The sequence below is a fragment of the Chelon labrosus genome (genome assembly GCF_963514085.1).
Source record: "Chelon labrosus genome assembly, chromosome: 10".
NCBI lineage: Eukaryota > Metazoa > Chordata > Actinopteri > Mugiliformes > Mugilidae > Chelon > Chelon labrosus.
The window spans coordinates 6,167,424-6,182,970 of NC_140360.1; the positions used below are offsets into that span (position 1 = coordinate 6,167,424).

The 15,547-nt window shown below is 38.5% G+C and overlaps 1 protein-coding gene across 1 annotated transcript; it reads right to left on the reverse strand.

The window, feature by feature from the left end:
* Window positions 1-4,341: 4,341 nt before the first annotated feature.
* Window positions 4,342-8,313, reverse strand: LOC311494963 (tumor necrosis factor receptor superfamily member 14-like; the record flags this gene model as incomplete). Its single annotated transcript, XM_084554244.1, has 7 exons — window positions 4,342-4,346; window positions 4,843-5,015; window positions 5,101-5,188; window positions 6,688-6,843; window positions 7,086-7,217; window positions 7,417-7,510; window positions 8,254-8,313. 7 exons carry the CDS (start codon window positions 8,311-8,313, stop codon window positions 4,342-4,344), a joined length of 708 nt encoding a protein of 235 aa, XP_084410370.1.
* Window positions 8,314-15,547: the final 7,234 nt, after the last annotated feature.

Here is a 15,547-nt window from a genome sequence, read left to right on the forward strand (position 1 = left end):
AGTCTGGAAGCGTGGCACCAAATTTGGTTTCATTGCACCAAAACGTTGCCGAGATATGAGCTCAAATGGAAAACGGCGCCTTCGCAGCCAATTTTGATTGGCTGTTACGGCCAAACGGTTTCGAATCTGAAGATTCCTTCTGATAACTTTTGTGCGCATTGGTCAGAAGACAGTCTGTGCCAATTTTCGTGAGAATTGGACAAAATTTGTGACCGCTGAAACTTTTTTCGTGTTTTTGATGAAATCCAAAATGGCGGAAAATCCATCATGGCGGAAATTGACGCCATATAGTGCGTTGAACCCGGCGTGGTCCAAGGATGCCGAGGATACCTTGTTTTCAAAAATCGGACATACGGTTCAAAAGTTACATGCACAAATGTACTTCAAATTTTGACCCGTTGGTGGCGCTACAGCGTGCTTAGTGCTTACATGAAACTCTGTCAAAGTAATGTTGAGACGGCCCTTAAGCTGTGTGCAAAATTTCACAACAATTCATGGGTTTCATCAGGTCCCTTTCCACAGGTGTTTTAATCAAGCACCAGTCTACATTCATAATCTAGGTGCTTGATTTTAAACACCTGTGGAAAGGGACCTGGTGAAACCCATGAATAGGCGCCACACCGGGGAAATCCCCGGTGTGGCGGTACGCCAGTCCGCCCTTAGATCGATTAAGAATTACTTTGTCGAGCCGATAACGAGGTGTGAACAGAAAATGGAGGATGCAGTTCCGTTTCATAGCATTTAACACTGTTACAGCTGCAGTTAAGTCCCCCCAAAAGCCCTGGTAGTATGAAGAGGGAGACAAACCATAGTAGTGGAAAGCAGAGATTTAGAGTTTAAACAGGTCATTATTGAATCCTGTTAGATGAGTTAGAATTAATACAGGTGTATAGGAACTTACCGACGACGACCAACGTAGGAACCAACTGTCAAAAAACAACAATTTAGAAACCAACTAATTAACCTTAAGAACAACACCCTGAAAAGTAAAAGCTGAAGTGACAGAAAAAGACTGTGTCATACTTCACTGAGGACATGTAATCGTTGACTCCACCCATAAAACTTATTAACCAGAAAGTTAAAGGTTCTCTTCTTCTTCTTCCTGAATCATGAATCAGAGTCAGAGGACTAACCTCAAGCACTCAGACTGGACTTCACTCCAGTCAGTGAATCTAAATAAGAAGTTAAATATTCATCATGTGGCTGCATAAATGAAACTGTCTGATGTGGATTTGATTTAAAATTCACCAGTTGAAAAAAGGAAAAAAAATTCTACTGATAAATAATATTAACAGAAATGTACACAGTTGGTGCATGTAAAGCACTGCTTACGTCCAGTAACTTTATCCATGCAATGTCCATTCAAGCAGGGCCGACATGATGTATTTCTGAACTCTATGCATAGTTTATTTCTGGCTCCTGTTGAGTAGACAACCAGTGATTATAGTTCAAGCAATATTTTGTTTAATTCAGGGTTAAGAGCATGCTGCAGGTGAAGTAAAGATTCATACACTGTTATCTGTTATACTGTCATTATTATTACTACCATCAGATGAGGGTAGATAAAAAAAATAGAGTGTATCAAAAAATATTAATCTACTTTTATTGTTTACCAACAGTTTTCACTTGTGATCATACATTAAACAGCAGGAAAGGATGAGGAAACTTTTGCATTCATTTGGATCTTACCAGGTTGACACATTGGGCAGCATTCATTCTCTATCTGATACTCTGTTGGACGACATGTGAGGGTTTGACAGCACGAGACGTTCATCACAATTATCTGTGAAGAGAAGTTTAAAAGAAACATCTCTCATGTTTCTTTGATCCATTCATCTCTCCCCTCATCATCAACAGCAACATCTTTTCTTAACAATAAAACCTGTCTGGATCATAATGAGGCTTTCACAGGAGACCAATAAAGGCATTCTATATGTAAGGACAGTCTCTTCTTAACACAACGTAATATTGTTAATAGTTTAGTGTGAGTTTTCTATGTAACACGCAGTATTACTGAATGTACAGGCATAATACATTCCAATATCCCAGCTGTGTATGTGCTTCTTAGATTTTCTTGTTCCATTCCTTTGACCTCATGTTAAGCTTATCAAACTCATCCGTCAGAGTTTAATTTTTCTTCCTTGTGTCCTTATGCCTATGCTGATAGCCAATCACATTTCGTCCATGCGGGTAAGTCCCACCCATTTCCTCAGGCTGTTGTGTCTGTGTCCTTATTGGAGAAACAAGTGAGGTGAGTAACAGTCACTGCCGTGAATAGTTTTAGCACATAGGTAAAGAATCTCAGCTGACTAGGAAGGCAATCATGAGCTTGAAGACAGACCCACCCTGATTGCACATAACATTCGTCTCCCAGCAATTTAGTTAGTGTTTACAACCGGGATTAACTTCAAAAAGTAGGCCGGTTTTCTGCTTGCAAATATGCAGATATGCAGTGCTGCAATGCATCTACTTTAGTGAGAAAAGCATCCAATATTTTGGCCTCTGACAGCTTCTGAGGAATTACCCACTTCTTCCAATGATGTAGCTCCTCTGTTTTCACAAGTTATTTGGTAACTGTGTTTCTCTATGGTTTTGGTGCTGAGTAGGTAGGGTATTGTCGGATGCAATGTTTTTTTTGTTTTTTTTTTTATAATAGCCGCCTGCTGAGGCACAAAAAATACTGTGAGACTTTTAGGCCTGGAAAAAAATTAGTTTGGGGCAGTTTTTATGAAGCCTAGGAGGCTAAAGACAATGTAGGCTACAATGAAAGAACATCAGAGTTTTTAAAATGTTATCATTTTGTTCATTGCCAGTGTTATGTCAATGCCCCTGTGTGAATGAAAAGAAAAACTGAAGTGAAAGTAAAAGTGTGTCTCATATTTCCCTGAAGACGTAACCATTGACTCCGCCCATAAAAGTCCCGAACCAGAAGGTTAAAGGTTCACTTCTTCTTCTTCCTGAATCATGAATCAGGGTCAGAGGACTAACCTCAAACACTCAGAGTGGACTTCACTCCAGTTAGTGAATCTAAATAAGAAGTTAAATATTACAGGAAACAAGACAATAACAGGCAATAAACAGCTATACGCAAAGGATTTAAATTTTTTATTAGCCTTATGTACTTTAAATATTTAAACATCATGGTAGCACAAGTGGTTTCCTGACTGTACAGTTATGACTGACACAGACCTTGTGGTATTTTGTTACTGTGAAGTATCTTCAGATATTAAGAAATGTATTTATAACTAAGGTTTAACTCTCTACACTGGTGTAAAATCACAGAGGCAGTGTCCTATATTGAACTGAATTAATGCTTTATTGTCATTATACATCAGTATAGCAAAATAATATGCTACATCTGAACAGTACAAAGATAAAAACACAAACAAACATAGAGATACCCATTCACACAGCCACCAGTATCCACAATCATACAAACATGAGAACATTCATTCTTTAACCACTTGTCCTCCGGAGGGTCGTAGGGTGTCACCCAGATGAGATGATAAGATAAGATAGGGTAAGATAGGACTTTATTCATCTCTGTGGGGAAATTAGGGTGTTACAGCGGCAGGAAACAACAGTGCAGATACAAAAAGACACAATACGGCAGACAAATATGTTATGTACAAAAAATATTTACATATTGCATCAGGTTTACAGGGTTAGTCAGAAGTTGAAACAACCAACTTGTGTAGATTGAGGGTTGAGGTGTTAAGGAGGTTAAATATATATATTGACATTGACATTCATGAATATCATGAATAAAACAACGAACTCCAATAGGATTTTACCAAGTATTGCAACTAGAAAGATGTGAGATAATGACAGGTTGTATATACTGTATGTCCCAAAAAGAAGCTCAGCAGCAGAAGAGAAAGGGAACATAAGAACATGAATTATATATAAAACTAAATGTAGCAATAATAAAAATTCATGTACATTATGTTTTCAAGTAAAATGAACTTCAAATGTTAAAACTGAAGTTAGAGTACAACAACTTGTATAAAACACAAGTTAATGCTCAACCTTTTTAACCAAGAGATCCAGGTCCAACCAGGACAGTCTAAAACTGTGTCAAAATATAAAATACAATATTTACAGATATGAAATATCTATGATATTTTAGGAAAATATTACTAATATATCAAGTCAGGCTAACTTTTAAACAGAAATAACACATAAAGACAATTAAAAGAAGTATATGTGGTATTTCCCTGTGCAAACACATCAATAGATCTCATTCATGTTATACAATAATCAGTCACCAATCTATGTCACTGTCAGCAGGGTGTTCATGTGGACTGAACGGTTCTCAGAGTTTAGACTGGTTCCACAGCTTCACCCTGGGGAGAGAAACACATTCACTTAAAGCAGAAACATTTGTAGAGACATCACACAGCCCGACGATCCTCAGTTAATAAACATTTCATTGAAGAACACACGGCTGTCTTATCTCCTGTACTGATAGATAGATAGATAGATAGATAGATAGATAGATAGATAGATAGATAGATAGATAGATAGATGCCACTGATTCTTGGACTGGTTCTATTGAAGGTTGGTGTTTCTTTTTAGAATAGATTAAAACAAAAAATACGTAATTTAATTCCTTAGATAAACCCAGTGCTGTGATCCGTAACAGTGCACATAACCAAATAGTGAGAAATAAACATACCTCTATGGAGTTGTCTGCATTTCTGTTTTTCTCTACAACTGAATAAAACCAGTGAAAACATAATTACCAGCACTGTCATGACTCAGCAGAAAACATTATCATCCATCAAAGATGTGACAAAACATAAAAAAGAAGAACATTTCCCTGCTATAAATGAAATCTACCTGCTGAATAGATTTTCTCTCTGTAGACGGAGCACAGTACTGCTGCTATTAGAATGACTAATAAAAACACCACACCAGTGATGGTCCCTCCAACATTTGAAGTTTGTCCTCCACATACAGAATCAGTTGATGTATTTCCTGGTGTTATCAGCTGAAGGTTTATTGATTCACATCTGGAACAATAAAGGGACATTTTATAGAGAAATGAACAGGTACAACAAATTCATGGCTACATGTGTGATGTGAAGATTTACTTACCGTTTGTGTTGGAGACAAGATGTTAATGTTCCATCTGAAAATGTTCCATCACTGCAGTCAGAGCACACAGTGTCTGAGGAGGCTGAGCCTGCACAGACACAAATTATATGGAAGTTGAAACTAGTTCAGTCTAAAGTATGAAGAGATGAATTAATGAGTAAGTAAGGTAAGGTCTGGTATATTAGTATTGTTCTTTGTGTTGGTGAGCCGAAGCCAAATTTCCACCTCGGTGGACAATAAAGTTTTATTCTATTCTATTCTATTCTAATGTGTTGGAATGTGGTTTATTAATCTATGAAGAATCAGACCAATGTAGAAACATGGTCTAGATGAGTATATTGATGTCATGTTTAACCTAAACTGAAATGAGAAACTATTTTTTAATGTTTGAAACTTAAGAATATTCTTTCATTCATTCATTCATCTTCTATACCTGTTTAGTCCTGTTAAGGGTCACGGGGGTCTGCTGGAGCCTATCCCAGCTGTCATCGGCCGAGAGGCAGGGGTACACCCTGGACAGGTCGTCAGTCCATCGTAGGGCAACTTAATTCTAATAATAAGCTTTTCCTAAGGCGATCTACAGCCTGCATAGGCAATTAAAGACAGGTAATAGTCAGGTATCAAGATACCATTAGAGTGAAGGTTTTACTTTAGATGAGATTGACTAAAATGTTTGAGTGGTGTTCTACAACTGGCCTTGTCTCAGTAGTTTCTGCTTCCTCAAAGAATCTGTTACATGACAGGCAGGGTCAGGGGGCAGAATTCTTTGCATGTGTGTTTTTCCCTCCTGTTCTCCTCTTCCCCTCCTCCTTCTCAGTCCTCAGGTTAACTCAACTCAATTAGGATACACCTGTGAATCGCACCTGGCCAATCACCTCAGGTTCCCTATAAAAGGACCGTGCCTGCAGTAGCAAGGACAGCTATTCTCTGCCTGCCTGCATTGTTGGTTTTCTGTGAAATGCTTCGTATAATTAAATAATAGGTTTATGGAGTGAGAAAGTGAGATTAGGTAAATTTGGAGTACTCCATGCATTTTTCCCGTTCATGCAGTATTTCATTGTATATACACACTAGGTTTTAGGGTTGGTGCCACTTTTCTATTTATTTTTGTTAAACTCCATTTTTAGATAAGAGAGAGCTTTTTGTTTGCATTTTGTTTCAGTTGTAGCCTCAGTATAGGCCTAGTTTTGTTGTATGTTTTTATGATTGTTTGGCACAACCACACTGTCTCACTCTCCTCCACAATTGTGATTTTGTATTAGTAGTGTTGTTTGTTTAATAAAGCATTTTTCTTTCCTTCACCACACGAACTCTGTCATCATTAATTTTGATTGGTGTGTTTATGTCTCCTTGCCTTTAAACATCTAAGGAGTCGTAACAAAATCAAACTGTGAATGATAGATAATCGACGTTAAAGAGCAAATGAGCAAAGTCCACCTTCTCTTAACCTGGGAAGACCTTTATTACACTTTTAGCTCTTTACTACCATCTAGTGGTCAGAAATCACCGTGTGCAGCTTTAATTAGCAAGCTGTCACAAAGATAATTTTCCTCAAACTTTGTTCTCATTCAAAACTAGAAAACCAACCTTTTTCCTTGATGTATTGTCCTGGATGACAGACCGTGTGTTTCTGTGCTGCTTCACATTGGTCCTTTGTTAAGTCAATACAGAAGTGTCCCTCAAGTGGTTCACAAACTGTATCTGATGTTGGTGTACATGACCTCTTTACCTTCAGACCAGAACCTATCAACACATATGGAAGTTACAAAACATGCAGAAACAAAACTCCTATTGTGTTTCATCTGTTTCTGATTTAAAGATACCTTCAGTGTTTAGAACAACTTTAGAAAATGTGACACAATAGTCTCTTCAGTTTATGAATTCATAGGAAACATCTGCATAAATTGTCTGATGTGGATTTGATTTAAAATTCACCAGTTGAAAACATTTCTACTGATGAATAAATAATATTAACAGAAATGTACCTGCATCACAGTTGGTGCATGTAAAGCACAGCGTACGTTTAGTAGCTTTATCCATATAAGTCCCATTCAAGCAGGGCACACATGACGTACTTCTGGACTCTAAACTACTGCAATCCATTTCAACTCTGTTTCCTGTTGAAAAGACAACCAGTGATTATAGTTCTATCAACCTTGTTAAAACACAATAATCAGGGTAAAGAGCATGTTGCATATAAAAAAATGCAGTATAATTTTTAATCTAATGTTGTTGTTCAATAGTAGTTTTCACTTGTGATCATACATTTAACAGCAGGAAAGGATGAGGAACCTTTAGTATTCAGTTGGATCTTACCAGGTGGACACATAGGGCAGCATTCATTCCTTATCTGATACTCTTCTGGATTACATGTGAGGGTTTGACAGTACAAGACTTTCATCACAATTATCTGTGAAGAGAAGGTAAAAGAAACAACGTCATAAAAACGATAATCTCTCATGTTTCTTTGATCTGTCCATCTCTCTTCTCTGACTTTTCTTAACAATAAAACATCTCTGGATCATAGGAGGAAGCTTACACAAGCAATCGATAAAGTAATTATTTATGTGAGGACAGTCTCTTCTTAAAACACTGTAAATTTGTTAACATATATAAATATCTTGATTATGCTGTTAGTTCTACTTCATACACAGTTTAAATCACTGACTTTTAAAAATAAGCTCCTAAAATTAAAGAGTGGAACAAATATCCTGTCACTCAACTGACAACCAGTTCTACTATAATAATGAAAGTTTCTGTTACAGGTCATTTATCAAACACTGTCACATAAGAGTTGTTGATAATTGTGTTATTTAACACTAATACAAGTTAAACTATAGAATAGATTGGTCTGTAAATGCAGAGAGGATTCATTCTGTACTGTTATGGTGGATGAGTTTTCTATATAACACACAGTGTTACTGAATGTACAGACTGGTTGAACTCTGCTCTACAGCATATCTCATCAGAGGGTAACGAGAGAACATACAGTTGACTTTGAGTTGTTGGATGCATGTGAGATGTAAACAGGACTTCAAGAACAACCCCACTGCTTCTATCCCACTAATAGAAAGAATCTCCCAGGATCAGGAGGATTAGAGGAGGAGCATTATGATTTATTATCCTGTGATTTTCTGCAGTAAAGAATTTTACCAGAAAAGATGAAGTTCTCAAAGATGTTCTTCTTGAAGTCTTGTTATATAGCAGGTACATTGTTTCTTGACCTGAAGACATCTCAGTGAGATTTGGGATGAGGTGAGTTTGAACATCCAAGACATCAGAACAACATCTGTAAGAAAAATTAAATGTTTACAAAAACTGCATTTTCCAGCAGGAATCCTGGTTATACATTGTAGTTACAGTTACATATATCAATTTACAGAAAGTTTGGACACACCTTTTTACAGCAAAGATACATCCAGTCCCTACAGTACTCCTCAGTACCTTCTAGTTCATGGTCATAGCTGCTCTCTGATAAATGCATAATAAATAAAAGTTGAGTCCTAAAGTAGGAGGAAGTAGGTGGTTTGTCCACCAAAAATGACAATAAAATAAAAACAAAATGAATTAGTAATTAACTAGAAAAAAGAACTGGGGTTTCTCGCTTACTAAACCCTTCAAAAGACACGTGTTAAAGAAGAAGTATGTGGGTGGATCCATCTTTATTTATGAGTAAATTATAAATATAAACAAACTGATAAATTGTGGATATATACAGCTTGCGCATTTTTATCGTGTCTTTTTAACGATGTTACTTTTGAAAGTTCTTATGGTGGTTTTGTTATAGATCAGTTAAAAATGACTTTGTCTATAACGAGGTGTGAACAGAAAATGGAGGATGTAATTCCATTTTCTAGCATTTAACACTGTTACAGCTGCAGTTACAATCACTGCTTTTAAAAGCACACAAGAAGCCCTGGTAGTATGAAGAGGGAGACAAACCATAGTAGTGGAAAGCAGAGATTTAGAGTTTAAACAGGTGATAAGCTGAATCCTATTAGATGAATCATAATAATACAGGTGTATAGGAACTTACCGACGACGACGTAGCAACGTTAAGAACAACACCATGAAAAGTAAAAACTGAAGTGAAAGGAAGGAGAAAGGAAAGAAAGAAAGGAGGAACAAGATTGTGTTATAGGGCACGTATTCGCTGACCATAAAACTCTAAAAGTAGAGCCAACAGGTTAAAGGTTCTCTTCTTCTTCTTCCTGAATCATGAATCACAGTCAGAGGACTAACCACAAACTTTACAACAACTTAAGAAAATGTGACACAATAGTCTCTTCAGTTTATGAATTCATTTAAAATTCACCAGTTGAAAAAAGTAAAAACATTTCTACTGATAAATAAATAATATTAACAGAAATGTACCTGCATCACAGTTGGTGCATGGGAAGCACTGCTTTATCCATATAATGTCCATTTATGCAGGGCACACATGACGTATTTCTGAGCTCTATGCAGTCTAGTTTAACTCTGGTTCCTCAATTAAAATACAATCTTTAAGGTAAGGAGCATGCTGCATGCTAAGTAAAGATTAATACACTATTATCTGTTATACTGTCATTATTATTACTACCATCAGATGAAGGCAAATAATAAAAAAAAGAGTATCAATAAATATTAATCTACTTTTGTTGTTTACCAACAGTTTGTGATCATACATTAAACAGGGGACTAGGAGGAGCATGCACAATGGATTTTATTTTTGTATTCTTTATAAGTACTTTGAATATTTAATAGTCTGATAATAGCCACCTGCTGAGGCACAATAAGGACTGTGAGACTTTTAGGCCTGGAAAAATTAGTATGGGGCAGTTTTTATGAAGCCTCGGAGGCTAAAGACAATGTAGGCTACAATGAAAGAAAATCAGACTTTTTAAAATGACATCATTTTGTTCATTGCCAGTGTTATGTCAATGCACCTGTGTGTCTGTTTATCAGAGAATCCAATAATTCTTCACCCAAAAAAACTCAAAACAGCTCACTCCTCAGTCTCTGTTCATGTTTTGTTGAGATAGGTTGAGATATCTTCCCCAGAAGATGAGAGTGTTATTGAGGGAGAGGAGAGCAGAGAGCAGGAGGACATAGATTACTTCGCCGTCCTGAGTCTTCTATGTTACAGAGCTTTTTGGATCACCACCCACAACAAAATGGCAAAAGTCCAACAATGCAAAGGGTATTGACCAGTAAAAACAGATTAATGTTGCTTTAAGATTCATTACTGTGATGAAGTGGTGGAGTATACAGTGTTGATAAATGACAGTTTTTGGAAGTATTTAATGTGTCCACTCTCACTGATTCTCATTAACGCATTGCATGGTTTAAGGTAAGAATGGTTTTAAATAGTTGTACATTGGTACACATTCAAGAGACTAAAAAGACAGGAAAGGTGTGTGCTATCAAATCCAGCTGGTCACATATGCTGGTCATATAATCTGTTGACTCAGCCAATAAAAGTCCTGAACCAATCAGGCTAAAGATTCACTTCCTCTTCCCGAATCAGGAATTACAGTCAGAGGACTAACCACAAACACTCAGAGTGGACTGAGTTAAAATATTGCAGTAAACAAGGCAATAACAGGCAATAAACAGGTATCCGCAATGGATTTTATTTTTTTATTAGCCTTATGTACTTTAAATATTTAATCGTCATGGTAACACAAGTGGTTTCCTGACTGTACAGTTATGACTGGCACCGACCTCGAGGTATTTTGTTACTGTGAAGCAGGGGTCACCAAACTTTTTTCTCTGGGGGCCACATTATCGTTCCTGACTGTGATGGGGGGCCGGGGCCTGGTCAGCTATATAACATAGAATTGTATGACCCCACTACTATATCCACATAACTATATCAACACTTGATTCCTGCCACATATTTGTTTATCTTTACTAGTGTTTTGCAAAAGTAGCAATCGAGTCTTCACACTTTGTTTTAATAATAATTGTGTGCAGCACTTAATAAAGGTCAAATAAATAGGCCTATAAAATAAATAAAAGAACTAGACAATTCCCCTGCGGGAAATCGCGAGAGTGATGCAGTGGCCGCAGCAGTCTGCGATACCATGCTATATTGCTGTGATAGTACGATGCTACGATGCTATGATGATGCTACTATGCCAAGATGCTACAACGCTATGATGCTAAGATACTAAGATGCTATGATACTAAGATGCTACAAAGCTAAGATACTATGTTGCTACGATGCTAAGATGCTACAATGCAATTATACTAAGATGCTATGATGCTTTAATGATCACCTGTTCATATAGTCATAATATAATCCTGGTGAAAATATTTGCGACTTACGTTGCAAATAATTTCATGTTTGACTACAAAAAGTAATGGTCAGGTCAAGACAGGTATGAAAGTATTCGCGACTTACGTCGCGAATGTCTTTACTAAGTAGCATGTCTTTACTACCATGAGCAGCAGCTATACAAAAAGCACAACTCAAATAGTCATTTAAGGCCTGGTTCCTTCTGACTGGATGGGTGTGAGTTTGATGTCATGCAGGGTACAACAAACCAAACAGGATGAGGAGGATGCAGTAGGCCTGGCTGAGAGAGAGAGACACTGAGAAGGGTCGTCCTTTATGACCTTCTACAAACCGAGTCCACAAGGGCAGGTACAGGCAGCAGACCCCTCCCAGCTCCACCTGAAAGCCAGCATCAAATAAGGAAGAGAGTGGGAGGGATCTCACTAGGATCCCCAGACAAAGAACGAGCAAATCGTAACAATTGATCGTTAATCATAATAATTTTAACAATAAAACTCATTACCCCTACCTGAGCAATAGTTTAACAGTTTACGGCACAGTCTTACAGTTAGAAAAACAATAATATTAAACTTAACACATCCAGGCTGTAACAAGGAATCAGCGATGAAGTGAAGACCTTCAAATTGTCCTGCGAGTCCAGCTCTTTGTCTCATATTGGACGTCACTGCAGTCTGTCTGGATCAGCTGGAGGAAAACTATAGGCAGACAAATAGACATGTCAAATAATGTTATGTAACATACTTAATATAACTCTTATGAGTGTTCAACAGCTCATTATTTATTTAATTAAAAACAAAAAAAATAAATTACTCCAATTATATATATATATATATATATATATATATACTGTCATTAATGTTGTTGCAAGCCATAAATGTTTCCTACTTTATGTGGTGGAATAATATATTTTTCAGTTTGACACAGTTTCATTTAAAAATATCTTCCCTTTAAATTGTAAAACTTCAACATTATTACTGTGATAAGCCCCCGGCTTGCAACGCAGCGAATTAGCCGGCGGCTAACCCCACTAGCCTCCGCGTTAGCTCACGGCTAACTGCCGCGGCTAATTCGTGTTTAACTCCCGCGGGTCCGCGGTTAAATCCCGGTTAGCTAGCGGTTAGCTAGCGGTTAGCTCGAGGCTAACTCCGCGGTTGAGTCCGCGGCGTTAAGGTAGCGGCTAGCTAGCTCCGTTAGCTCCGCTAGCTTGCTAACATACATGCGCTATGCTGGAAGGCTAGTCGTCGGCTAAATCACTGGGCGGCCAGTCGTTAGCGTCTGTTAGCAGTTAAGCTATTCACTGACCTAATAAGATGAAGGAAACGGGTCAGGGATGTTGTGTCAGGAGTTTCAGCAAAGCAGCCAGATATAATTTGTGTTTAAAATGAATGGTTTGGGGGGTTTTAATGTTTTGGCAGATCATGTTTTCCACTGAGAGCTCTTTTCCCGCCTCTCGTCCCCAGCAGCTGCGTGTGTGAACGTGTGTAAGCTGGTTGGGGTCTGGTTGTCATGGCTACCAGGGTCAACTGCTCCTGTTAGAATGTCAGTTGGAAGACGGGGAAAGAGAGAGAAAATGCTGAAATATCGCCTCGAACAGGAAGGACTTGTGGCCAAACCGTATTTCCAATCATTGAACCGACTTAACTTTGGGCATCTTGAGGCTTTCCTGAACGTCTACATATGCAGTTTGTGGGTAAAATGACGAAATGTGACCTATTCAAAGCGATTCAAAGAAAGGTTACGTCTGCTTTCCTCCAGAAATTTCCCTGCCTTTTTAACATGGCAGTCTATGGAGCTGTGGATGGGTGTTGCTGGCGCATCTTTGTGTCTGACGCCAAAACTATAAGACTTACAGCTTTAGCAGACAAATTTGAGTGAGAAGACACATTTTCCTACGTTTCTATGTATGAATTATGTCTGTCGTGTCAAATTTGTGGCCACGGGAGCAGTTTCTGTGCAGTTTTTTGACTAACTTTCTTCTCCCCTCCTCACTCTAGCTGATGATGTCATCCACTCTAGCACAAACATTCCGCGCAATACACACCCATTATAAACCCTGAAATTTGAGTAAAAACCTACACAATTCTGAGGCTTCATAGTTTAAAAACGGTAAAAGTTGTCGACAAGTGAAGTGAATCTCTGAAGAGAAGGCAAGAGTACCTACGTTTTAAAGTTTAAATGAAGTCTCTCGGTTAAAGTATGCCAGAGCAGTTCATTGTTGAAAATGTCTGTTGATTTTTTTTTTTTTCGGGCTTCTCCATTCATTTCAATGGGAAATTTGTCGCAGTTTTTTCGCGACTACGTCGCGAAAAAATCTTTTTTGGAAGAACTGTATAGAAGCACACCGAGTCCGATCGAGACGCACGTTTTGATGTATTTTGGGTCTGTGTGCGACGAACGGTATTTGAGTTGAAAAGTTTCGAAAAATCGGGTGTGGAAAAAGTTTAATAATAACTAGAAAATTCCTGCAGGAAATTTTGAGAGTGACTCGAGGGCTGCTGCCGGGGTTATTAAAAAAAGAAAAGGAAAAAGATGTTAGCATTACCATTACTAATGTTGGCATTACCATTTGCCACGCTAACGCGCGGCGCTGAAACACTAAACTAGGCTAAGGCTAGAGATTAGCACAGTCACGCACACACACAATACGTGGATATCTTGTTACGTCACTGTATAATACCGGCGCCATCTTTAGGACCGCCCAGGGACCGCCAGTGACAGGAAGTAAACAGAAAATGCCTTCTATCTGCTGTACTGTGGGCTGTGATAACAGCAAGTCAAAAAAAAAAACGGGACATACGTTTTATAACATTCCTAAAAACGCTGAAAGAAGACATAAGTGGTTAGCCAGGATAAAAACCCACCTCTACTCCCTGGCATTTTTTTTTCTTTAACCCTGTACTTCTGCTTATTCTCTGTATGTATGTGTTGCTTAGCTTAGGCTGTGTTTAGTCGTTCACTGTACAGCACTTTGGTCAGCTTATGCTGTTTGTAAAAGTGCTTTCTAAATTAAATTTACTTTACTATGTTTTCGCTAACAAATTTAAGGTCAGTTAAAAAAACGAGATGCCATTATTATCCTAGCATTGACCTAGGAGGCTACCAGCTCTGTAGCACTCAGTAGCACCACCACCTAGCAAGTTAGTAGCGTAGTAAACTTAAAGGGGAACTCTGGCGCAAAATGAACCTGGGGTTAATAACACATGTGTACCGAGTTCGACCGTTCTCTGGTATTTGTTTTCATGCATTTGTTTTGTTAGTCAAATGTGACCAGTTTTCTTGCAAACCGCTAATTAGCGTACAACGCTAGCCTTCGGGGCACACCGACACATAAAAAGAAATCGCTATTTCTATACCACTAACAAGGCTCACAATATCACCACACTTACACGGTAGCATAACTAGGGTCTCTACATGTAAACCGAAGCACTGATAACTTTGCAAGTATACAGGCAGTTTATTAAAAAAGGAATACAGTACCGTTCGCGTCCGGCTCGCATATCCAAGCGGGCGCCATCTTGGGGATCTGAACCGTCTGTTGCCGGAAGAAAGCACTGAGAGCACTGAACGAAGAGAGTTCAGTTTCCCCAAGATGGCGCCCGCTTGGATATGCGAGCCGGACGCATAGCCGGACGTGTTATTAACCCCAGGTTCATTTTGCGCCGGAGTTCCCCTTTAAGTAAACATATATCTTACCTTTCCTGTAAATAAGAAAAGTTCCCTCATGTCCAGATGATAAACTCGTGGATCTGTCACCCATCCTGCTTTGAAATACATGAAGGCTTCCGTGCTCTTGTATGCCTTGAGGGACTCGCCGGAGTATGGGGAGGGGTTGTGGATCAGATAAATGTAAATGTCGCCAAAAGATATGTTTGGCAAGTTAACGGCAGATTTCAGCGGTGTCAGTAGTTGATTCGGAAGTACATACGGGTCAAAACCTAAAATATCAAAAAAAAATTAATATCGTTGCTTTTCTGTGTCAGAGGGATGCGACATCATCTGAGTAACGTTAGCAGAGCCCGTTTCTTGAACGTTAACGCTAGCCATTTCTCCCGCCGCTGAGTGGCGCTATGGTCCTAAAGATGGCGGCCACAACAAAAAGGTCACGTGATTGACCCGCATCAATAGAAAACATTCAGCTCAGATGTACACACAGAGCAAGCAGAG